The following is a 25,445-nucleotide window of genomic DNA, read 5'->3' on the forward strand; positions in this document are numbered from 1 at the left end:
TCTCTTCTGACGAATAAAAGTAGCTTGTTTATACCACGTGACCAAACACGGAAGTTGTACGGACTTGTTACTGTTTGGGTCCCCGTGTGCTCGTTATTGCTTTTAGTCTTACTTCACAAGCAAAATAAGGTTACTACACAGTTCTTTGGACAATTAAGTCGGCTTAATTAAACAGTTGCCATGACTCAGGCAGAGAAAGAGCAGGAGAACGGGAGAGAGAAAGACAAAGAGCGAGACAAGGAGAAAGAGAGGGAGCAACAGCGAGGGGTGAAGAGACCCATCGCTCCTCCAGCCGTCCCAGAGCCCCTTCAGGAGGTGAGATGGAACGCTTATAAGACAAGCAAGTATATTATTAGAGAGGACCTGATAGTTATAAAGATTGTTTGTTTGTTTTTTACTTTTGATAAATGCTGCTTACCTTTAATGTTTTGGTGTTTCACTTTTATTCTTCACTATTGGGAAATAATCAGTTCAGGGCTATCTTGAGTAAACCCTTTCTAGAAGAATGTCACGTTCTTCAGTATCTTCAATATTTTTGTCTTTGCACTTTATTCAGTATCTATATCTGTCTATCTTCACTCTATTTTCAAACCATTACAAATCTCATTATGAACATTTCAAAGTGATAAAATCCTCCTCTGTTACAGCAAATCCAGAGCAACTTTGTCATTGTCATCCATCCTGGTTCAAGGACGCTCCGCGTGGGTCGAGCTACAGACACTCTTCCTGTAACAGTCCCACATGTGATCGCACGCAGACACAAGCAAAGTGGGCAGCCCAGATATGAAGATCCCTGGCTGCTGAGAGACGGTTTAAATGTACGTCACCGGTGATCAGATGTTTGCCCGGTGTGTTTTTAGTATGTGTCTGAAATTCTGTGATATTTATCGATCCTCAACCTTTCTACTAGAAACCAGAAAGTAATGAGCAGAGGCAGAATGGACTTAAAATGGTTGACCAGGCCATTTGGTCCAAAAAGATGTCCAATGGAGTGCGGAGGACTCCTGTGTCTGCTGACCAGGTATGAGTTAACACAGTTAATGCTTATAGGAAAGAGAAAAGGGGGTTGGGAGGCTTTTTACCTCTGACTCTAGGGTTTACATCAGTATTCATGTGCAGAAATTCATAGGACAATCAAATTTCTTCCTATGTGTTTGTTGTTTCTTCAGGCCAGAGCCTACAACTGTCAGATCCGTCCTGCGGTACTAGAGAGCAGCTCGAGGGTTAAGTGGACTAACACGGCTCATCATCCTCCTCATCTGGTGGGAGAGGAGGTCAGTGCAAGTGCCTGAAAGATTATAACTCCTATGAAACATGTCCTTGACACGTTTGTACGACTAATCTCTCTTCCCCTTCATCCTAACATTACAGGCCATTTACGTGAGTCCACCAGACTGTTACAACATCCACTGGCCCATAGTCAGAGGTCAGCTCAACATGCATGCCGGCCCCGGTGGCTCGCTGACCGCTGTTCTGGCTGACCTCGAGACAATCTGGAGTCACGTCATTCAAAAGAATTTGGAGATCCCCCTCAAAGACTTGAAGGTAGGCGAGACCTCGCCATCGTCGTCTTTGTGATTAGAAAAGGTGTGTGATAAGGGTTATATAATCTCCACAAAACAAAACACAACAATGAGTCTGAGCTCAAAATTTTCAAGGTACAGACCAACCTTTTGGAAAATTCACTTATTGTTCATTGTCCTTGGAGCCAGACCAATGCCAGCACTTCCCACCCATTACCGTTCATTGTGCTAAGCTAACTAGCATGAGGTCTGCGCTCCCTACTGCATGCTCAGAGGAAAGACAAGAATCTGTCCTTCCAATAGCTTGGAAAAGAATTTTATCAAGTTTGTTAAAAGATAAATCACTGAGCCTGAGCTTTATGTCAGGAAGCCCGAAAGGTTGATTCAAGATAAAAATTATTTCTTAAATCTTCTTATAAAAAGACAGCACAGGCTTTTTTTTTCCTCTCACAGTTTTTTTTGTTTTGTTTGTCAGTATTATAGATGCATCCTGTTGGTTCCTGATATCTACAACAGGCAGCATATCAAGGAAATTGTCAACATGCTGCTGCTTAATATGGGCTTCTCCGGTATTACACACAGACATAAACATAAACACAGTTAGCTTTTCCTGTTCAAAATGGCTGACAAACTATCCAATGCTTCTGTTTTGTCATTATCTCACCTTTTGCCCACTGTATGTGTGTGTAGCAATCATTGTGCATCAGGAGTCTGTGTGTGCGACATTTGGTAGCGGGTTGAGCAGCGCGTGTGTCGTGGATATAGGAGACCAGAAGACAAGTCTCTGCTGTGTAGAGGACGGCGTGTCTCACCGAAACTCAAGGTCAGGAAGTTCCACAAGAATCTCTAAAACAGATATGGATAGATGGGTAGCTTTTTGTGGCATTTTGCATCTCTTTCATCTATTTTCTCTGTCGATTGGACTTTGCAGGTTGTCTTTGGCATACGGTGGCTCAGACGTCACCCGCATTTTCTTCTGGCTCCTACAGAGAGCGGGATTTCCCTACAGAGACTGTCAGCTGTCCAACAGATTGGACTGTCAGCTGCTGCAACATATAAAAGAGACCCTCTGTCATCTTGATCAAGTGCGTGGGTTAGGGAGTGATGTCAGATGTTCTCATGGAAGGACAGAGGTATCTGAAGACACGCAATAAATAACTGATGTTGCTCCGTCATCTGGTTGTCAACAGGACATATCAGGACTACAAGATCATGAATTCCAAACGCGATTCCCAGAAGCCCCAGCTCTTCTCTACCAGGTTCGACTTGGTGATGAGAAATTACAGGTGCTTGATTTAAACAGTAAAATAAATACTCTTCACATTAATCAGTCTCCAGCTTACATTTGATTCAAGAAGTCCTCCTCATCTGTATCTCTCCCCCTCTTGTTTACTGTTTAATTTGTGTGTACGAATGCGACAGGCGCCCATGGGACTGTTTTACCCGACCACATTTGGCATTGTGGGTCAGAAGATGACATCACTGCAGTACCGTTCCCAAGGCGACTCGGAGGATCCCCACGATGAACACTACTTGCTGGCCACACAGAGCAAACAAGACCAGGTAACGGGCGCACACAGACATGCATGCAGAGATTGTTGTTGACATCTGACGTAGTTCCATCAGATAGTCATTAATTTGTCTTTTCTCCAACAGTCGTCTAGATCTGCCTCAGAACGGAAGGGTCTCTCCAGGCCAGGCGGAGCACTCGATGGTGATATGAGTGGTCAGGGAGGGATCGGGGAGATTTCAGACCTACCGAGGGGCTGCGGGAGTGCCGGAAGTGTAGGGACACAGGGGGAAATGGAGCTGGGGGCTGCCCAGGGAGAGTGCATAATGTCGGTAGGAGACATGGAAGAGCCTCTGTCTGCCCACCTCTCCAGGAAGACTGCCATCATGAGTCAGTTCGAGAGCAAAGCACTGGGCTTGGATAAGGCCATCCTGCATAGCATCGACTGCTGTGGTAAGGAAGGGGCTCATTCTGTGTACGTGGCGGCAGCAGAGGCCACTGCAGGACATCTTGTTGTGACTGACAACAGTGTTTTTGATTGGCAGCATCAGATGAGACCAAGAGAAAGATGTACAGCTCCATCCTGGTGGTTGGAGGAGGTCTTCTGTTTCATGGGGCTCAGGAGTTTCTGCTTCACCGCATCATCAACAAGATGCCTCCATCTTTCAGACGCCTCGTGGACAATGTGGAGGTCATCACCAGGCCAAAGGTAAAATGGAATGACTAATTACCCCTTTTTAGGTCTAGATTGCTGAATTGTTGTATTATGTTGCGTTACTAGTAGGTATGCCTCAAACCGTGCAATGAGTGTATGAGAGTTTGTGAGTTAGTATGTCCATGTTTTCAAGGACATGGACCCTCGACTGATATCGTGGAAAGGGGGAGCAGTGCTGGCATGTCTGGACACTACCCAGGAAATGTGGATCCACCAGAGGGAGTGGCAGCGCTTTGGCGTCCGAATGCTCCGTGAGAGGGCTGCTTTTGTTTGGTGAAACTGAAAAGTTTTACCCAAAGAAGTCAGAAATATCAAGAAATAAGACGTGGGGACAAATTGTTAACCATTTCTCATGCAGGAAATTACAATTACAATGCAATTAATTACTGCCTTGAAGTGAGTGAACTCCTGTGCGTGGATGGAGTCTATACTGGCAGTCGTAGGACAGTGTTGAAAAATCACCATGTTTACACTATCACTAACATGTTGTGTTCAATCCTTGACTCTCTGACTTAGTTGATATGTTGTACATATTACATTGCTTCTGGATGTTTAGATTTATATCAATAAATCCTTTAATGTTGGATATACAGTAGTTGCATTTATTGCGAGCGGACAAAATCCCCCTTGGAATTTTGAGCATATTAAATGTAAAGACATAGCTGAGATTACATGAGACATCTGGTACAGTAAGTGCAGCACTCAGATGTATTATTTCAGCTCCACATAGATAAAAACTGCCATCACCAAAAGTGACAGTCAAAGAAGCAAATCTCGTGTTTAAACAGCGCAAAAGTTTATTCCAACAGAAGGATATAAAACAAAAACTGTCACCATGAATGCTAGGGAGGGACGATCAGCTCTAGTGAGAGGGGAAGTTGACAGGGCAGTAGCAGGAGAAAGGTGGAGGTGGTGAGGACAGCTGCTGGTTCAGCCGTTCTGGCCCCTACTTGTAGGAATTCCCAGAAAGGCGTCAAGAAACTGCTTGTGGCAGCAGCAGCTTAACACGGGGCTTCAGCATCATGACATCACCATTCTGCTTCAGGTTCTCAGTAACCAGACATGATGTGAGGCCCCACGCCTACACATCAAGTGTAGGCGTTTACCTGGAGAGAAATGAGGTTTGTGTGAAGGAAGTAATGTTCAAGCATTGTTCGAAATAGCTGTGCAGTTGGAAATCAGCACAAATTAGTCCAAACACCCGGTCTCACTCTGTGATATCAGCATTTCAGTCAAGTAAGGTGTCATTCAATATACTGTTTTCCTAACCTTCCTCATCCTCCTCCACCCATTGGTGGAGGGGTGGGACCTCCACCGTAGTTTATTCTTCCCATCCGCCTTCGACCACCAGGGGGACCTGGAGGCCTGCGCAAATGAGAGACAGAAAAGGAGGAGAGGCAAAGATGAAATGGTGATTAAGCAAAATAAAGAGCTGCTGCATTACAATGAGGTATCTGCTGCCTCAAAATTCTCCCCCAACACAAAACATTTAAACAAGCGAATTCAAACAGGAACAACTGAGTGAAATGAAAATAGCCTCGGTACAGGTCAGTGAGAAAATGACCTTGTAGTGGGGGAGCAAAACTTTTGAGAAAAATGTATCCTTTTTAAAATTTAGTTTAAGAACAAAATGATCCCCAAAAAAAAAACCCAGGTGCTGATGTAGAAAAAGGAAATTAACCAGCCACAAAAACATAACATACATTGCTAGCAGTGTTTTTCTTTGGAAGACAGTCGGGGTCTCAATTTAAAACTCAAGAAATTTGATTCCGTCATCCACTATCATGCAACATGCATGATCCAGACAGAATCCTCCCCAGTGATAACACGCACATGCTAGCTCACATTCTCCACTCTAACCATCAGCTGGGTATCGTTTTGCATGAAGAATTAAGTGTGTGACACTGAAAGTGCCTTTGGGACTTACCCTCTGCCATCTGTGAAGCGTGACGTTCCACAGTTTCCTGCCTTTGTCAGATCAGGTTGAATGATTGTTTTGAAGCTGAGGGTGAAGAGGATGAAAGCGAAGAGGGTTACAGGTTTTCTCACCTCCAGCAAAAGTCATCGACGCATACATGACACTGTTTAAAAGGCACCTCTTAGTTTACTCCTTGGTTTGAGATTGTGTGACTTACAACAGGCCGAAAAACTCCACCACTCCCCAGAAGAGATCAACCAGTACGGACAGTCGCCATGGTGACTGGGTCCTGCTGTCCAAGACTTGACCTGGTGGCGACAAACAGATGGAGGGACCAGCAGGTGACGGACAGAACAAGAGACAAAATAGAACACGCAGAGAATGGGTTCTGGTGATTTATGCAACATTTAAATATGTGCCACCCTCAAATTTAGGGCTTTAATCTCCACACCCTTTTTTAAATAGCAACGCTGTAAAATATTAGGAAAAAATAAAAAGGCCCAAGTTCACGACAACGTGGAAGTTGGAAAAAACAAAGCTCTGAATTGGTAAAAATAGGAATTGAATGGCATCATCTGCTACTAATTGACAACATTTCTTTTAAAGTATTTCAAAAGAACATTACACAGCTTCTGTCCTCTTAAATGTATTTGGAACTTTAAAAGATTTGAAACATCCTCCACATACTCTGCCAGTGTGCACAGAAGTGTGTACAGAGTGAGTAGTGGTCTGACGTGAAATGCTTGGTGTATCGAGGTAATCAACTATAAGCTAATCCTATTTGCTAGCATCGTCAGTATCAGCATGCTCCCCCAGTAGCACACTTAACCATGTTTGTACTGTAATACTTAAAGGTATGTCGAAGTGTCTTTGAGCAAGATACTGTACCCCTAATTGCTCCCGATGAGGAGGTTGGCAGCTGTCATAACAGCCTCCACCATAAGGGTGTCAATGAATTGACAGCGCTTTGAGTATCGGTGATTTAAGAATAATTGAGAATTAGTCCATGCATTTAAAGATGCCACAGTCTGAGGGTTCTACACAAGTGGACATGAAAACGAGTAAGCTGTTTCGACAAAGCAGCGCAACACCAGTAAATAGTTTTAACTAACATACTAATGACAGCCATTGGCAGGGACATTAGGTGATAGAACGCCGAATAAACTCTTGCAGTATTGAAGTAGTACGGTCGTAAAGTCGTCACTGTTCTTACTACTACGCAGATCAAGCTAGGCTAACTTGGCTAGCAAGGTAGTTCGCGACATTTAGCCTTCCACTCTGCCAACATTAACGCCAAAAAGCTATGAAACTGTCTTGTTTAAACTTTTCGGGAAAGGACAACCGCACAAAAGGCAACCGTACAAGCAGCATAATGGCGACCAAGTAGATAAAACGACTTCGTAAACGCGGAAACCACTCACCATTAGACACGTACACCATCTTCCAACACTACAATTTGTGTTTACGATTGACACTGCACTTCCTGATCAGCCGTTACGTCATTTCCGAGAACCCTTACGCAGAACCACTGTCAGTTTGTTAATTGATCATTTAAATTAATCAGTTCAACAGCGGGCTAATATTAAATCGAGCTTTATTTATCCGTACAGTTTGTTGTTAAAAAAAACACCTTTCTGTTTGTAAAGGTGCCGTCTTGTGTTACATTACAAGGAAGTATTTTTAATATTTAGACAATTATATCAAGATCAACATATGAGACAAATCAATTTAATGAAAAATGTGATTGACTGTTTAGACTGCCTACATAATGTGACTTAAAATCCTGTGTTGCAAGCAGCTGCACTTTAGATATTGAAAACATTATTTTTTATTCATTGAATGCTTTTACAAATGCGATTTACAGTGATTTCAATTCACGGCCATAGCACAGAACTGCATATGAAGATATGCATTTTCTGACTCCTACTGTGGAAACTGTTATGTGATCTCAGCTCACAAACTTGGAACACTGCGAACTGTCATTTTCCATGTTATTTGCATTATATTATAATTGGCAGAATGGATATTTTCAACGATGAGGTTGATTCTCAAAATCATATCTTGTACGCCAAGAACGCCCATATTTTTTGTCATTTGTTGGGATTTCAGACCCCATGTTCTCACCATCCATTTTGGTCTCATTACATTCCATGACTTCAGACCCAGGTTTCTGTTTGCTTCTCTCTCTCTCCATCTCTTGTACACCAATATCTGGTTCTATTGTGGCTGCTCCTCTACAAATCCCAGCTTTGTGAAGTTCACGCCGTACAGTTTTATTCGAGACAGCGTGACCTGTGTGTCTGCTCAGCTCCTCAGTGATTTGAGAGGCTGTGTACTCGGGGTGTTCCTCAACTATACTGTGAAGAAGCCATCTGTCATTTTCAGTGAGCTTTGACTTGCATCCACTGTTCTTCTTTGCTGACGTGGTTCGTCCATGTTTGACATAAACAGTCATGACTCTGGAGACTGTCCCCCTTGCTACATTAAAAGCTCAGCAGTCTTGGTGACAGAGGCCCTTGATGGGCAGGCAAATATTTGGCATCTCTCAAACTCTGTCAGGTCACTCATTTTACTGCCAAGGCATCACGAGATGGCTCTGTGACAGGAACTTATGTAGCCAACATCTTCTCTTTTGTTTTGTCCACTGCAGCAGTGACATCCAGGGTGGAGGCAGGATCCACTGATGCTTGAATGTTGAGGTGAACTACCTGTATAGCACTGGGTACACGTGTAAGAATCGCTACACAAACTTACTCTGCTAACAGACGTCGATGAATAGACGTATATTAGTGGTTATTCAAACGTCTAAGATTAGAGGTCTACAAATAAGACGTATATTAGCGGTTATTTAAACGTCTAAGATTATACTTCTTTATATATACGTATATTAGTGGTTATTTAAACGTCTAAGATCATACTTCTTTAAATAGACGTATATTAGTGGTTATTTAAACGTCTAAGATTATACTTCTTTCAATATTTAAACGTCCAACTTTAGACGTCTTATAGACAAATATATGTTAACATATGTAAATATGCCCTCAATTGTATTAGTGAAATGTTTTCTTTTTGTATTGTTACCGAGGCAAACCTATGTCGAAGCAGGTATAAACTGATGGACAGTGATAGTGATAACAGCCAGTACATGACGTGTGTGTTTTAATTAATGGGTGTGTCCAACTAAGTCTCACTGAGAGTGAGTTCCAGTCAAACGAACATATGCCCCACTTTGTGTTAATCCTCCGCTGTTATTTGAAGTGTAAACACATATTACACTTTCTTCCAATGAATCACCAGAGCTTAATTAAACTTAAGACAGTGTGTATTAATTTTTTCTAGGAATGTCTGCAGAAGTAACTTAATAAATGTGAACGCAGCAGTTCTTTGGCTTGGATTTTGACCCTGATGGAATGCTGTAACATTAATTTGGGCTAGCCAGGTAGCTAACAAGCAGATTAGCATCCCTCGACAACAAAACCAAAAAAAAACAGCCGACATTACAGCATTTTAATAATTTTCAACGGGTGAAGAAACACATTCAGTTATTTTAATTACTTACTCAAGGACTTTTAAATTTTGGAAACACCTAGGATGGGTCAATGTGGTCAGGTTACAGAAGAACTAGTGCTTCCGGTCTGGTGGACACGGCTCTTCAGAATAAAGGCATCTTCATACATATTTTAAAACATATTTTTGAACCAACACTTGGATTGCATACTAAGCATTACTAAATTGGTTTGTTATTTTAATTACGAAACGCCGTGAGAAAATCATCAAGATTAAAATACGAAAGCACTCTCTGGTCTTCCTCAGCCGATCAGGACCCTGATAAAAGGTCAAAAACAATTTTCACACTGCAGGCAGGTGAGGCTCAAATCTGTTTGTTTTTCATGACTTTTTGAACACCACAAATATGAAGTTCTGATTTTATGCATTGTGACCTCAGTCTAAATAGTGAAATTAGCGTTTTGCCAAGATTTTTTTTTTTGCTGACAAATGAAGTGAATTAGCTATTGACATCCTGAAATTTTGGTTAAAATATGTCTCACTGCTGCTGTGAATGAATCATTTAGGTTTGGACAATAATGGTCAAATGAGTGACCATACAGGAACAACAAAGGGAGGACAAAGAAAAGCAGGAAGATACATTTTTTTTACATTTTTGTTTTAATGAAGTCACATTGCATGGATTACAAGCAGCAGCAATATGCCACAAAATGTGAATAGTACATCTGTATGTGTTTTAGAAAAATTAAAACAACTAAAGCAATATGCAGGAATGAGCCACAGTTCAAACAAACAAAGTCTAGGAATAAGCCTGGAAAGGCCCATTAGCTGAACTAATAGTTGTACCTTTCATTATCAACACCTAGCAATTCAGGTGAAATACTAAAATGTGAACATAGACTTATGAGAGGATTGAGGCATCATTTGTTCTGTACAGTTTCTCTAGGTTAGAGACAATCTGAAAAACAGTCCATGGGACCAGATTATTCATTTGCTTTGAACTGGGACTCCGTTATCTTGCTGTCTTCATCAAGCTTCTGCGTGATGACCTCAGAGTCAGACACCGCTTCATTGCAACAGGTTCCTCCTTTATTACCAGCAGATTTGGGGGATTTTATCCTTTTCAGCTGAGGCTTGTGCTTATGGTTCTTCTTAGCAGATGTGGTGTATCCATGTTTGTTAAACACACTCATGACTTTGGTGACCGTTCGACTGGACACGTCACATAACTGGGCGGTATCTCTGACCGACAAGCCAGCAAGTTGGGCACCAACAATTTGGCCTCTCTCAAAGTCTGACAACTCGCTCATTTTAAAAGTCAAAGTGTTTATTGTCTCTTCTCTGGCAGGTGGTCAAGTTAATAATCAAGCAGCTTCCTCTGTGGTCTTTCCCTTATGATATCCACTGAGGGGCAGACTCAGTTTGATTCTTGGCATCTATGCAGAGGAAACACAAAAGTAGAGCACAATAAATAGGCCCATATGGAGAGAAGGCAATTCTTAATGTATTACGTTAAAAAGGAGAGTTTGACATCTAAAAAGGTGGAGAGTGACGAGTCAGGAAACGATGAATAAAATAATGTATTAAGTACAAAGCTGTCCTAATACAGCCCCATGAAATGCAAGCCAATTGGCCCTTAAATGTAAAAAAATACTACTACTCCTACAATGTAGTGAACTGTAGAACGTAGAACGTCCTTTAAAATGCACACTGTAAATACAGTTTGACTTGGAAAAGCAGCTAGCAGCCTCAATGCTAGTCACGTAGCTACCTGCTAGTTTAGCGCTCCTCTTCCACCAGCAAAAATACATGTCCACACTAGAGTGAGGTCATTTTCATCACAGTTAAAGAAAAACTCAACACTAATAATTTATGGGTTGTACTCACAACCAGGGTTGGCGGTGAACTAAATCTCGCCGCCGCTGTGCTAACACTGAACAGTCTGTTTGTTTATGTTCTCGCCAGCCGCTTCGGCGGAGCGGTAACTTCCGGCCCAATTTTTTCACATTAAAGGCGTCATGCTGTTTTTGCTGGTCAACGTTTCATTATGGATTCAACAGAAGTTTTCAATATCAGCCATCAATGTCAGACCGACGTTGCTTCACATTTAGTTGGAGTCGAGATGATGCAAAAATCATCATTAACTTTATTCTAATCTCAGATCTGTAATTCCGTATAGGGTTTTCGTTATTTAAAAAAGTATGTGGTTCAACCCGTATGTCTTTGGCATTAACTTTACAAGAAAGATCTCAAATTAATAGATGTGATTTGAGATGTGAATCTGTTCAGCCACTTCAAAAAAATGTTCAAAACCACTGATCTTTGTATTGCACTAAACACAGCCCATTATTTAATTAGAATTGTCAAACTCGAGTTTCTATGCATCTCATCTCTGTAAGTCTGCGGGAAATCTGAGGGAAAAATGGACCACGACGAAAATGAGTCACCATAAATGAGTTGAATAATGATCAAAACAATGTGTTTCGAGAGTAGAAAAGTTCATTGTCACGCTCAAGCTGTTTTTCTACTAAGGAATGTTGCCTTCATTGTAAAGCCACCAGGGGGAAGCAGAGACAGTAAAACGATCATCAATCTACCAGCCATGTTTACGTAGTGTCTGGCTGCTGCTCCTCCATCTAATTAACAAACCAACAGTGATAATATACGAGCCCTTATTTTGATAAGGACCTTTCTGACCCCTTTGGAGCCCCTATAGGTTCCCACACCTCCCTCTGGACTAAGACTAATGAATGAAAAAGAAACAGTTTCATCTTGAAAGGCTTTGATGCAACTTGTAACCGGACTGATGCTCTTTTTAGAGCTGATTCTGACTGCCATGACCCCAGACTGGAGGTCAAAGGTCAGACGTTTTGAACAAAACATGGCCACACCTTAAAAGGTTCTTAAGGTTCAGCTTCTTGCTGCGAGGCGACAGTGCTAACCACTGCACGACCGTGCTGCCTCTGTCAGTAATCCTCAAGCAGAAACATCTGGAATGTGATTTCTGTCTTTATATTCTAACCAATAATTTTAACTGTCAGGTGGCGCTGTCGCCTCACAGCAAGAAGGTTCCAGGTTCCAGTCCTGGCTCCAGCACAGGATCTTTCTGTGTAAGTCTGCATGTTCTCCCTGTTCCTGTGTGGGTTCTCTCTGGTACTCCAGCTTCCTCCCACAGTCCAAAGACATCAAGAGGGGACGAGGCTGATTGATACTCTAAATTGACCGAAGGTGTGGCTGTGAGTGTGAATAGTTGTCTGTCTCTATGTGTTGGCCCTGTGATGGACTGGTGACCTGTCCAGGGTGAACCACGCCTCTCACCTGAAGCTGCAGGGATAGGCTCCAGCCCCCCCGTGACCCTTAACAGGAATAAGCAGAAGAAAATGGATGGATGGAATTTTAATTATCATATGTAAAATCTTCAACCTTTTTCTCTCACACACAGCTGCATGGATCCAAGGAGTTGACCACAAAAGCTGAGAGATACGCACTTTAAATGCCGTCATGAGAATAGAAAAAAACAGGAAGTTAAGAAGGGCAATGAGAACAATCATCGTTAATCATTGTGTGTATTGATTTTGTGTTTCTTTTTTGGCTTTATTACATCATCTTTTCCATCGAAACTACAGACGAGTGAGGCGAAGTGTAACATTGAACTTCTCAGTTCTTGCTGATGTTGTCATACACTGATAATTTATACTGTGCTAGTCACGCGCAGAACTATCTGGAACTAATTAGGGAGGATTGGTCATGTGCTCAGAACTGAAGAACAAAGGAGACAAAATGCAAATGAGGCTGGTTTATTCAGTCGGCTGCACCGCCAGTGACTTGTGTTTATCAGACGTGATGTGCGTAGAGCAGGGAATCTGAAAGCTGAGGGAGTTTGTGATTTTCATAGCTGTTGGTGTGCAATCAATAAAAGCGTATTTTCGTTTCCCTTCAAACATCTAACCGATCACCTTTAGATCATTAACAGCGTGTTAGTTGTACTTGTTCTGTTTAGCAGAAAACTCAAACAAACCTGTATTCAGAATTTTACTTGAACAAGTCATGATGCAAAATAAATGATACAAATTTTATAAGCAAATAGATATTTTCCAAAAGTAATAACTTCTTAAATGATAATTTGTCTCATTAGAAGGAAGAAGACCCTCACCTGGACTACACTGCTGTGGAATGATTTTATCATGTGCTGCTTGTTCATTAACCGGAAACACACAACTTATCTGGTTCATAAAAACAGAAACAACAAATGCCTGTGGTCATGTTCAACTCTCGGCAGCACGCTTTGACTCACAAGCACGCGGGCACACACGCACACATGATGAAACACATGGCAACCAGTTCTGACAATCTGCTGAGCACACGCTGCCTGTTATCCTCATCTCTTTTCACCTCACTTTCTTTCAGATTACAATACCGTCTGCAATCGTCAATATTCAATCTAATTTAGACAAAATTGCAACTTACGTGGACAGTTCACACTACTTTCCTTTTTTTTTTTTTGCTCTTGCCTGTAGTGCTATTTATCCATCTACATCTTTCCGATGTGAGTTGGACATCAGCAGAGATTGGTTGTGGGGTTGTCTGCTTTGTCTCAAATACAATAGAGCTGAAAGGCTTTTGGTTTGTGATGTTCAAAGAGCACCGCGCTTTTGAAAAAGTAATGTAATATCTCTTACTATAAATCATGGCACGCTTCTATAGATCCACAGATCTTGTTGTGGGTACTTTCATGAATACGGTGGTGTAGCTCAGTTGAAAAAAGTACTTCTGTTTACACAATGAATAATTTAAATGGATTAGTAGCATTTTCACAAACTTACGCCTGGAGTCCATCATTTTAGCTCGATTTAATGGACTGTGGCCCCTCAAGGCGATAGGAAACGTTTGATCATCCCTGGGTCAGAGGCTAATTTTGTCTGTTTTTCGACACCTAGATCACAACATAGATAGCAGCAGGGATAGCAGAAGTCTGTTATTTAGCTCGATCGTAGCTTATTAGCTCGCTTTTGACAGCTCTTTTCACCGTTCATGGTCTGTCACTTAAAATCTACAGCAAAAGTAATGTTTCTTTTTTCAAAAATACTTGAAGGAACAGCAAATAAATTGAGAAGAGAGTCTTCATAAACACAACGGAGAACGTGGGGGTTTCCATATTTTACAAAACTTACAATGAATTTCTTTTTCTTTTTTTTTAATTTCCAGTACATGAAATGAGGTGTAAGCCAAACTTCATCTCACAGTCTGTAAAATCTGAAATAAGTGTGTGAATAATAGGAAGGAAAAAATTAAAAAAAACAACATTTTCCAACCAGATAAATAATCTTTGCCTCCAAGAAGCACTGAACTCTAAATACATGAGAGCGAATCACAGTATGACCCAGAATGTCCAGAAAAAGGTAACACAAACGTGTGTGTGTGTGTGTGTGTGTGTGTGTGAACACGTGTAGGTGAGTTTGTATTGTTTGCTTTTGCAGAAAAACTGCAGGTAATTATGAATGGAAGAGATTATTTATCCAGTGTACATTTCTATAATGTCCTTCAGGCCTGTTGGAGACATGTGGATGCAGTTTAGGAAAGCAGGAAGACAAAACGGTGTGAGGAGGGATGGAAATGAAAGAGGACACTGTGATGGAGGAGGAGAACTTGCACCCCCTCAACCCCCCCCCCCTCTGCCATTACTGCAGCTAAACTGGTTTCAGCTGTTAATTGTTATTAAAGATTAGATTAGACAGCTCTGACTAATGAGCGAAGGAAATTTTAATTAGAGGTATTGCGACAACTCTGGCGGTTTAATGATGGCAAATAGTGGACAAATGGCTTCATTAAAAATTAGGAGGCGCGTAGGAAGTGGTGGACAGTTAGAAGCTCTCTATGGAAACATTGCAGCGTACAATGTAAACTTTTTAAGTGGCCCACAATCCACTTAAATTTATACTGTGTGTTATAGTGGATTTGTTTTTCATCCAATAAATGCAGCAGCTAAAGTCAAGTCAAGTCAGTTTTATTTATATAGCGCCAAATCACAATAAAAAGTAGTGTCATGATACTTAACAAGTAGAGCAGGTCCAGTACCTCACTCCTTCAATGAAACTACACCCAACAATTCTCCATCAGCAAGCACATCCTGCAACAGCGGCGACAAAAACCTTACTTTTAATAGGCAGGAACGTCGAGCAGACCCAGGCTCAATGGGGACGGCCTTCTGCTTTGACCGGTTGGGGGGAAAGAGAGCAGGAGAGCGGGACAGAGACAAAGACAGAAAATGGAGGAAGACAGATATGCAGAAGGAAAGAGAGGGACAGCGATAAAGAGGGAGAGAAATGGAAGAGAATGATGGACAGATGGGGACGTGAGCAGGTGGAGCTACGGGTGGCAGCTTGAGCCTCTTCCGTAAGTATGATTCATATTTTCATTATTAGTTTTAACTTGGGAAAAGACTGGGATGCTCCATCGTTAATTGTCATGTGCATCATCAAAGTAAAATAATGCAAGTAAAATACCAAGTGAAATAGTTTGGAGAATCTGATTTTCAGGTTTGAAACTCAGTGATGAAGAGCTTTAGTTCACTAACAGACGCTTATTTACAATGGTACGTTCTTTCTGCGGTGTTCCGGCTGTGCCAGCAAGTAGTACAAAAAAGTCAGTTACAAGGTTCTGCCTTTGAAATTGTATTCATTCAAGTACTGAGATACTGGCAGGAATATATTTCAAGAATCAAAACACGAGGGATCTTTATGCATAATATTCATAACTTGATAGCTCATATATTCCGTCCATGAAAAATAATAACACCCAATAAACACGCAGATGTAGAAAAGGACCTTTTAACCATGAAAAACTGAATTTCTGCCTCATAATTCATGTCTAAAATAAAAAGTCATGAATAAAGCTGGAGATGGCAAAGAGCAAAGGTGAGTGGAAGGTGAAGAGCGATGGATGGGAAAAACTGAGGTGAACGAAGAGGACACGCAGACAACTGTACGGATGTGACCTCTCCCCAAACTCCTTTGAGCCACCGGAGGGGCCAAAGGTCAGACTCCGGCCTTTAGGGAACTGGTCATGCACCACATCCTCATGAATCATCATGGCAACCTCTAACTAAGTGCATGTAGGAGTTGTATTCCCACATGTGCTTATTAGAGTGTTTGCTTCTCACTGTATGCACACGAGTGTGTGTCTTGTTACTTACTGATGAATGAAAAGCACTTTGGTTTGGAGTTCAGAGGTTAAATTCTTTAACTGGAAACATTTTGACAATCAAACTCCATGAAGGCACCTGGGAAAAACACACACACACACACACACACACACACACACACACATGCATAGCTAGCTTTGTGAGGACATTCTATCGATATTCATTTCATTCCTTAACCAAGCCCAACACTAATCCAAACCACGACCAAGAGGTTCCCACCCCAAACCTTAACCAGGAACTCAGAAATTACATTCGGCCACAGAAGGACCAGCTTTTTAGTAAGTTGAACTCTTAAATTGGGTGCTGCCTCGTCACGCTTTGAAACTGTTAAAATATGAAACTGTTCTTGGCTGATGTTGTTTTTCCTTTGACACGTAAAGAATGGAACAAGCGGATAGCAGTCATTTTTCTTTCAAAGGAGGGGTATGTGTTGCCTGTTTTGGGCTTTTTTATCTCTCTTTTTTACATCTTATTTTCTTTTTTTTAATTTTACAAAAGGAACAAGATACAAAAAACAATATGGCATCAATCTGTCAAAATCGTTTTTTGAATCATAGTCTGATCAAGAAACCCCCCTCCTCGCTCCAACTTGCTCTCCTTTCTTCTGGCTTTTTGGGATCCACGCTCGTCCTCCTTGAAACTGCTCACCCAACACCGGTCCAACAGGGCGCTGATACCCGCTTTAGGCTTCCTGGTCTCAGCCTTTTGATGGACAGCGAAGCTTCCCAATCAGGTGCAGTCTGGTTTCAACTGATGATGGACAGCTAAACAGGCCAACCAATTGAACTGTTCACAGTTTTTGATTGGGTGGAGGTAAATTTGGCCCTGCCTCCCATATGTAGCAGGGATTTTGATGCTTCCTTTTATAAACATCATAGTTTATTGATTACCATCAAGCCATCATGACAAATTCAGGGACTGTGATAAAAAGTTCATAGAAGGGGAGCCTACTCCTCCTTTAAAGAAGGAAAAATGAAGGATATAATGTCCATCCATCCATCCATCCATCCATTTTCTACCGCTTCTCCTGTTAAGGGTCGCAGGGGGGCTGGAGCCTATCCCAGCAGCCTTCAGGGGAGAGGCGGGTTCATCCTGGACAGGTCACAAGTCCATACCAGAGAGAACCCACACAGGAACAGGGAGAACATGCAAACTCCACACAGAAAGATCCTGCCCTCAAGCCGGGACTCAAACCCGGAACCTTCTTGCTGTGAGGCGACGGTGCTGACCACTGCACCACTGTGCTGCTTCTAGAATATAATGTTTCTATGACAATTTGTTCAGATAAAAAGTAAAAATGCATCAGTCTCCAAGACACAAACTACAGCTGGTAGGAACTGTTCTCATTAATCCTGATGAAGAGTGAATTGACTGTGGGTTTTTTGCACAGCTTCATTTGTGGTTACCAAGATAATATGATGGCTGGTGGGTGTACATACGCCATAGTGGCCAATAATACTTACATTTTTCTGATTTAATGGCATGCAACAAACAATTACATACAACCAGGAAATGCTAAAACTCATACCACAAAAGTAAGTGATGCCACCTGTCATACTTTAACATGTTCATCCACACACTAACAGTGCAGACAGTAGAAATCTGGAAAATAAATTCTAGATTCTATCCATAACCCCCCCCCCCAAAAGTAGAATTAAAGGTTTTTTTTGTAGCTCAAAGGATGAAAGAGTTGAAAGACTTCGTAATTGTAGAGAAGATGGAATAAAGTTTAGAATGTCAACACTGTGAATGACATCATAGGTCACGTCTTTCATGCAATTATGACGCTTCAAAGACGAGAGCGCTCAGGCTCATAAGTGAACAGACTTCACCACTGGTGACAGAACTCTGTGAACTAAACTCGGCTACTCTTGAACAAAGGACCGTTTACAATGGCTTTTTACCGCAAGGACTTCCGTCAGCGGTCCAACCAGGAGGCTGCCCCCTCCCGTTATGACAAGGAGAGAGTGGATGTGCACGTCACCGAGAACAGAAGGAGAAGTGGGCGGGGCTTCACGCCCTCCTATCACAGGGCCCCAAGACCCACCCCTGAGGTCCATCCTTTTCAGCGCCATCACAACGAGCCCAGGAGCGTCGTCTTTGGGAGCTCCAGCAGTGACGTGCAGCTTAATAAGTCTACAAATGTATGGAAGCCCTCAGTGGTGAAGGTTTCCTCTGCCAGAGACCCAGAACAAAAAAAGATCAATGAACTTCTTGGGTCCCTGCGCTGCATCCTAAATAAGCTGACGCCTGAGAAGTTCCATGCCCTGACCACTGAGGTGATGGAGCTGCCTCTGGACACGGAGGCTAGACTGATGGGGGCAGCCGGCCTCATTTTCGAGAAGGCCATAATGGAGCCTCACTTCTCAGGCACATACGCAAAAATGTGCAGATGCCTGATGGATTTAAATGCTCCTGCCTCAAATGGGCAGGGAAATGTGACTTTCCATCACCTGCTGCTCCACCTCTGCCAGGAGGAGTTTGAGAAGGCAACAAATGTTGAGGCTACTGATGAAGTTAAGTGTCAAGAGGCCCGGGACAAAGCCAAGCGACGATCCCTGGGCAACATGAAATTTATTGGGGAGCTCTTTAAGGAGCACCTGTTGAAGGAGTCGGTGATGCATAGGTGCATCAGGACGCTGCTGAAAATTACAAATGAGGAGTCACTGGAGCAACTTTGCAGACTCCTTTGTACAGCTGGGCGTGACCTGGACACCAACAAAGCCAAGGCTCAGTTGGATGAGTATTTTCGCCAGATAAATGGCATCATAAGAAAAGAGAAGGCGTCCGCCAGGATATGCTTCATGCTCCAGGACGTGGTCGACCTGAGAAAAAATGTTTGGATGCCTCGTCGAGAGGAACAAGGGCCGAAGACGATTGGCCAAATCCACAGCGAGGCAGCAAAAGAGAAGCAGGAGAAATTCTCCAAGGTCCACCAGCAGCAACACAGACAAGAGAGGATGGGAGGAAACACAGGGGGCTGGGGCCCACGGGCAAATAGCCGTAGCAGGCCTTGCCAACCTCAGGATGAGGCTCCCATCGCCCAAAACAGACCAAGCAAATCATCACCCAAGACAAAGAAACGGGAGTTCACGCCAGCAGAGCGGAAGCCAGCTGAACGTAGGATGATGGTGGTCCAGGTGCAGGAGCTTCGCCAGCACTTGGACAGACTCCTGCAGGACAAGGCCAGCAACCAGCTCATCAGAGACTGGCTGGAGGCTAACGCTGATAAAGAGCTGGCCACCTCCAACCAGTTTGTGAGTATGTTGGTGATGCTCGTGTGCCAATCATCAATCAGAGGTGGTGACGTCTACTGGCTGGACACTGCACGTCTGAGGGAGCGAGCTGGTCTCCTTCAGATGTACCTGAGCAGTGAACAGAATCAGCTGCAGGCTCTCTACGCCCTCCAGGTCCTGATGGGACAGATGAATCATCCACAGAGACTGCTACTGAGGATTTTCGACACCTTATTTGAGGAGGATGTCATTTATGAAGGCACTTTCCTCAAGTGGAGATCCAGGGACGACCCAGAGGAGCGAGGAGACAAAGCTTTAGCCCTGGAGTCGGTGAAACCCTTTTTTAAGTGGCTGAACGAGGAAGAGGAGGTTCACCAGCAGCCAGCACTGCAGCAGCCCCCCCGTCAGCCAGCGGCAGTTCAGACCTGCCAGAAATTCTCACCGAGGCCTACGCTCTTCAGAAGGGCAATTCAGGAGGCTTTGAGAAACCCGGGACAACAGTTTCAGAGAGGCACCCGCCAGTAGACTCAATCATGTACTGGTGCCTCTCTTTTGTCCACTCCTTGTGCTCTGTTAAAATTGGAAAATGTCTTAATTTAATGTCTGAAAAAAGCATAAAAATGGCAACTGGACTAATCTCGTGTGAGTAGAAGACGTTTCGCCTCTCATCCAAGAGGCTTCTTCAGTTCTTAATCCTGGTGGGGAATATCAGTTATATATCTACCAGGAGGGTGGTGGCAAAAAACGAAAAAACAACTGGTCGTACGACCCGAAACCAATGACTCATCAGGTGTTAATGGGAGTCGTTGGCCTGACGACCAACCCGAAACCAGTAATTGTCAGGTGTTCGTGAGAGTCGTTGGCCTGACTTGGCTGTCGTTACCTCTCGGGAGGGTCGTTGGGGTCACCTGGCTGCAGGTGAGAACGACGGCTGCTCCTCCTTGGGAGGGATCTAAGCACAGCATTGTAAGTGGGAGACAAGTGATGTCTGAGGCCTCCTCCTCTATTCAAAGATGGCTGTTCTAGTTTGACATGAATGGCTTCCTTCACACTTCTCTCAAACCACCTGTCTTCTCTGGCTAGAACACGTACCTTGTGGTCATCAAAGGAGTGCCCCTTCTCCTTGAGATGGAGGTGGACCGCTGAGTCCTGGCCTGTGGTGGTGGCCCTTCTGTGTTGTGCCATGCGTTTGTGTAGTGGCTGTTTAGTTTCCCCAATGTCCAAGTCAGAGCATTCCTCATTGCACTGCACTGCGTACACTGCGTTGCTTTGTTTCTCCCTCGGAATTTTGTCCTTGGGATGCACAAGCTTCTGCCTCAGAGTGTTGCTGGGCTTGAAATGTACTGGGATCTAGAAACGCCAAGCAGTTGTCTTTGACATCCAGTTTACAAGAGAGGATGTCAAAGACAACTGCTTGGCGTTTCTAGATTGCATAGTAAGCATTGAAACTAATGGGGAACTCAACATTGGTGTCTACAGGAAACCCACCCACACGGATCAGTACCTCCTGTTTGTTTCACACCACCCGCTGGAACACAAACTGGGGGTCATCCGTACTCTAAAACACAGAGCGCAGAACATCCCATCTGAGGCCAATGGAAAACAAAGGGAACACAAACATATTCACTCTGCTCTTCAAACCTGTGGTTATCCTAATTGGGCTTTTATCAAAACAGCTAGAAAGCCCAGGGGAGATAAGAAAGACGAGGGCCACGGGAAGAGAAACAATATTTTCATCCCCTATGTGGCAGGAGTCTCAGAGAAACTCAGGAGGATCTTTAACACCCACTAGATCCCAGTACATTTCAAGTCCAGCAACACTCTGAGGCAGAAGCTTGTGCATCCCAAGGACAAAATTCCGAGGGAGAAACAAAGCAACGCAGTGTACGCAGTGCAGTGCAATGAGGAATGCTCTGACTTGGACATTGGGGAAACTAAACAGCCACTACACAAACGCATGGCACAACACAGAAGGGCCACCACCACAGGCCAGGACTCAGCGGTCCACCTCCATCTCAAGGAGAAGGGGCACTCCTTTGATGACCACAAGGTACGCGTTCTAGCCAGAGAAGACAGGTGGTTTGAGAGAAGTGTGAAGGAAGCCATTCATGTCAAACTAGAATGGCCATCTTTGAATAGAGGAGGAGGCCTCAGACATCACTTGTCTTCCACTTACAATGCTGTGCTTAGATCCCTCCCAAGGAGGAGCAGCCGTCGTTCTCACCTGCAGCCAGGTGACCCCAACGACCCTCCTGAGAGGTAACGACAGCCCAGCCAGGCCAACGACTCTCACTAACACCTGACGAGTCATTGGTTTCGGGTTGGTCGCCAGGCCAACGACTCCCATTAACACCTGATGAGTCATTGGTTTCGGGTCGTACGACCAGTTGTTTTTCGTTTTTTGCCACCACCCTCCTGGTAGATATGAAGCTGATATTCCCCACCAGGATTAAGAACTGAAGAAGCCTCTTGGATGAGAGGCGAAACGTCTTCTACTCACACGAGATTAGTCCAGTTGCCATTTTTTATGCTTTTTTGAGACTTACCATGACCTGGATGACTTAGAATATCCACAGATACTTCTTAATGTAATGTAGAAACATATTCGACAATTAAAACCCAAAGGTTCCAAAAAATCCATTGGTTGTGATTTTTTTTGTGATTTTGTGAAATGTTAAATAAAATTTATGAATTGAAATGAAAAAAGTCTATTTACTGGTAGGGCGGCACAGTAATGCAGTTTAAAAAGAAAAAACTGTTGATTAAAAGTGTGATATTTTCTATTATTCCATGTCAAGTACTAGAGGAATTATACGTTATACACCAACTGTACACATTCACTCTGACTATGAGATTATTTTCTGCAGTCACACCACATTTTAAAAGTTGTTCCATATGTGTTTTTTCCCTAAATACAGAAAACACACGATATGGAGTGACATTTGATGCGCAAATGCAGCCTTTAGTGATCATAAAGGTCAGGTTGACTCATGATCTGTGAAGTCCATGAGTCTCTGTTGAATGTCAGGTTGATGTGTCGTCTGATTCCCTTATCGCGCAGTCAAGGCCTCTTCTGTTCCTGAATATATCTACACACACACACACACACACACACAATGGCAGGGCTATAGGCCAGCTCATCTTTCACTGCCGGAGACGGGAGCTGTAGGGACGGCGAGGAAGGTTTGCTAACAGGCAATGACAGTGAGACAAGTGATAGTTTCTTCTCAGATACCAAGACGGATGTCATAACTTTGACAGCAGGAGAATAGAGAGCAAGACAGAGACGGGGTGAGAGAGTGACAGGAGCTGAGGTAGCCTTTAATTACACATGAAATGATCTTACCGTGACGGTTGGATGCAGTCTAATTGTTCGGCTTTTTAAACATGTTGTCTGCTGAGTTGTACTGTATAAAATTTAAAACCACAGCCTGTCATAGGCCCTGTCAATGTCACGGACTATAATGCTAAAAGAAACACCGAAAAGTAAGAAAAACAGTAATACACAGCGGGTTTCTGGCAGAATGACACAACTTTTGATCACAGATTGCACTCCTTCAATTTCATGGCAAGATTTGAACGGCGAAAATATTATCGACTCATGTTGTTCTCACATAAGTAAAAGTGCAGATTAAAAAAAACATGTTCTCTAAGAGATTTCCATTTTATTTTGGTTGTGATAGTTAAGACAGACCGGATCGTAAAGGGTGCTGGGCTGGATTGGATCCCAGACCGCTGCACTAGCAGCTCAGCCTGGATAAACGCCGAGATAAGGAAGGAGACAGAAGACCCCCTACGTTACTGTATGTTCAGTCTTTTGTGGAGGTCATAAACAAAACCTACGTAATCACACGACACATTATTCTCTTCCTCGGACATGAGCATGTGCTGCCAACTTCAGGCTAGATTGATCAGCATGATAGCTCAGCCCAAAACAAGCTAGCATAGCCATTCATCACTGTTAATCCTTTAAAATCCTCTCTCACCTATGTGTCAAAGCACAAGCAGTAAAAGTCACACAACCCTATGTTTTCCCAGCACAACATAAGGTTTGAATCGCTGATAATCTCGACGCTGTCAGCATCTTGTCCGGTCCAGTCACTTTGCTCTGCAGCTGACGAAGGGTTGAACTAAACCATGCTCTTTCACAACGGAAAGGCTTCTTGCAATCTTCTAGGAAAAATAGTCACGAATGTTTGTAAGAAGGATTTTTTTTTTGTATTTGCATTACGTCATCTATTTTCCATGACTTCTGGGTACACAAAGAAACAACAAAAACTGAAAAGTTGAAGTGTGTACACAGTTTTATAATCGTCAAACACAAAGTCACTACTGTGTGGCTCTATGACCTCTCGTCCATCCACTTTCTCTTTCTTTAAGTATTTACAGGCTGCAACTGATTTTTTTTCATGATCAATTTTTCTACCAAATATTTTCAATTAAAAGAGTATAAAATGCAGCAAGATTGAAAACATTTCTGAACCCATTTTTTTTCTGAGTCAAAGCTGACATCTTCAGGTATCTTTGTTTCATTTGATCAACAATCACAGACCCTTAGTGCAGAGAAGAAGAGACAGTCTACAGCCAGGCAAAGCCCCCGGAGGCTGTCCCTTCTCCTAGCCCCTGTCAACACCACCTGCAAGTCCTGCAGCAGGAAGGGAGGTTAAATGTGCTCTGCAGAGTTTGTAAGTTTCACCTGTGCCTCAACGCTGAGCGCGCTGCTTCATAAAGCATCATGAGGCCACATGGCTGGACTGTAATGGACCTTGACAGGTGGTCAGGGTCCTCTTCTTTAAAACAGGTTTCTAACATTGACAGAGCTCCAGACTAACTTTTCCTCGGCGACTACTGGTCCTACCAACTTTATCAGTTGGTTGCACGAGCGCATGGTTTGGTCAACACTTTTTTTTTTGGTTTCAGCATTGTCTTAATTAGTGAGCTTAAATAGTTGTCTAAATTACAGTTGCCTCACATACCTCAGTGAAACACCCAGTGCCTTAATGAGCAGCTCATTCTCCTCCGCCCAGCAATTGCTGTCGTCTATCCCCTGAAAAGAAGTTGGGACGGGCTCAGCGTTGCTGTTACAGTGCATCTTTAAAATTTCGAGGTTAAAGTGTGTTAAGCCACTGACAAGTTTAGAGTTGCCCGCCACAGACAGACCACCACTGCCTACAATAAACATGCAGCATAGCGTTCCCCTCGTACCACAGCCACGGGTACCGTGGTAGCCATTGCGGCTGAAAGTGGTAGTTTTTTTCTTCACCTGTCTGTCAGCAAGTCTGTCTGTGGCTGCTGCACATTCATCAGCTGACTTTGCTGATGAGGTGCAGTCTGGTTTCAACTGATGATGGACAGCTAAACAGGCCAACCAGTCTGGTTTAGATATTAAGTGTTTTTCTGTTGTCTTATATATTATCTTTTCATAATACTTTGAACTCATGTATACTTATAAGTAGAGCATACAAGTTTACGTGGATCGAAAGACAAATAGTCTTGGAATGTGCTTCCATATAATCCTTATTGTATGTGAGTCTCTCTTTGTTGTGGAAATAGCCCCTAATAGTCTAATTACTCAGGAAGAGCTGGGAGACCCCCTTGTAAACACGTTTAACTACTTCCTGAGGTTCAGGAGTTTAAATAAGGTTACATGCAGCGATGCCATTGATTCTGCCTGGGATGCATGAGCAGGAGATCCCAGTGCCAATACGAATATTAAAGAAGTACATTGATTAACTAAATACGGTGTTGGATCATTTTCTACCTCTTTGGGAACTGCCACAGAAACATCTTTATAAAAGGTTTCAACTGATGATGGACAGCTAAACAGGCCAACCA

At 43.1% G+C, this 25,445-nt stretch overlaps 3 protein-coding genes and 1 long non-coding RNA gene across 4 annotated transcripts; 2 read left to right on the forward strand and 2 right to left on the reverse strand.

The window, feature by feature from the left end:
- Positions 1 to 52: 52 nt before the first annotated feature.
- On the forward strand, positions 53 to 4,328 carry actr8 (actin related protein 8). The gene is made up of 13 exons (XM_086212745.1): positions 53 to 315; positions 648 to 818; positions 911 to 1,021; positions 1,170 to 1,274; positions 1,372 to 1,545; positions 1,999 to 2,092; positions 2,214 to 2,346; positions 2,455 to 2,608; positions 2,714 to 2,809; positions 2,946 to 3,086; positions 3,180 to 3,486; positions 3,579 to 3,742; positions 3,882 to 4,328. Exons 1-13 carry the CDS (start codon positions 181 to 183, stop codon positions 4,023 to 4,025), a joined length of 1,929 nt encoding a protein of 642 aa, XP_086068871.1. The 5' UTR covers positions 53 to 180; the 3' UTR covers positions 4,026 to 4,328.
- A 90-nt stretch (positions 4,329 to 4,418) lies between these two features.
- selenok (selenoprotein K) lies at positions 4,419 to 7,186 on the reverse strand. Its single transcript, XM_086212746.1, has 5 exons — positions 7,088 to 7,186; positions 5,884 to 5,974; positions 5,676 to 5,750; positions 5,018 to 5,113; positions 4,419 to 4,854 (listed from the first exon to the last, which is right to left on the reverse strand). The coding sequence occupies exons 1-5, from the start codon at positions 7,104 to 7,106 to the stop codon at positions 4,851 to 4,853; spliced, it is 285 nt and encodes a 94-aa protein (XP_086068872.1). The 5' UTR covers positions 7,107 to 7,186; the 3' UTR covers positions 4,419 to 4,850.
- A 6,191-nt stretch (positions 7,187 to 13,377) lies between these two features.
- LOC147256313 (uncharacterized) lies at positions 13,378 to 24,750 on the reverse strand. The gene is made up of 3 exons (XR_015117749.1): positions 24,587 to 24,750; positions 16,366 to 16,452; positions 13,378 to 13,396 (listed from the first exon to the last, which is right to left on the reverse strand). It is a non-coding gene; the product is annotated as an uncharacterized LOC147256313 (long non-coding RNA).
- On the forward strand, positions 18,233 to 20,252 carry LOC147256314 (eukaryotic translation initiation factor 4 gamma 3-like). The gene has a single exon (XM_086212747.1). The coding sequence runs from the start codon at positions 18,267 to 18,269 to the stop codon at positions 20,133 to 20,135; it is 1,869 nt and encodes a 622-aa protein (XP_086068873.1). The 5' UTR covers positions 18,233 to 18,266; the 3' UTR covers positions 20,136 to 20,252.
- Positions 24,751 to 25,445: the final 695 nt, after the last annotated feature.

The sequence above is a fragment of the Aulostomus chinensis genome, chromosome 9, assembly GCF_037954235.1.
Source record: "Aulostomus chinensis isolate RoL2024-O1b breed Wild chromosome 9, RoL_Achi_v1.0, whole genome shotgun sequence".
Taxonomy (NCBI): domain Eukaryota; kingdom Metazoa; phylum Chordata; class Actinopteri; order Syngnathiformes; family Aulostomidae; genus Aulostomus; species Aulostomus chinensis.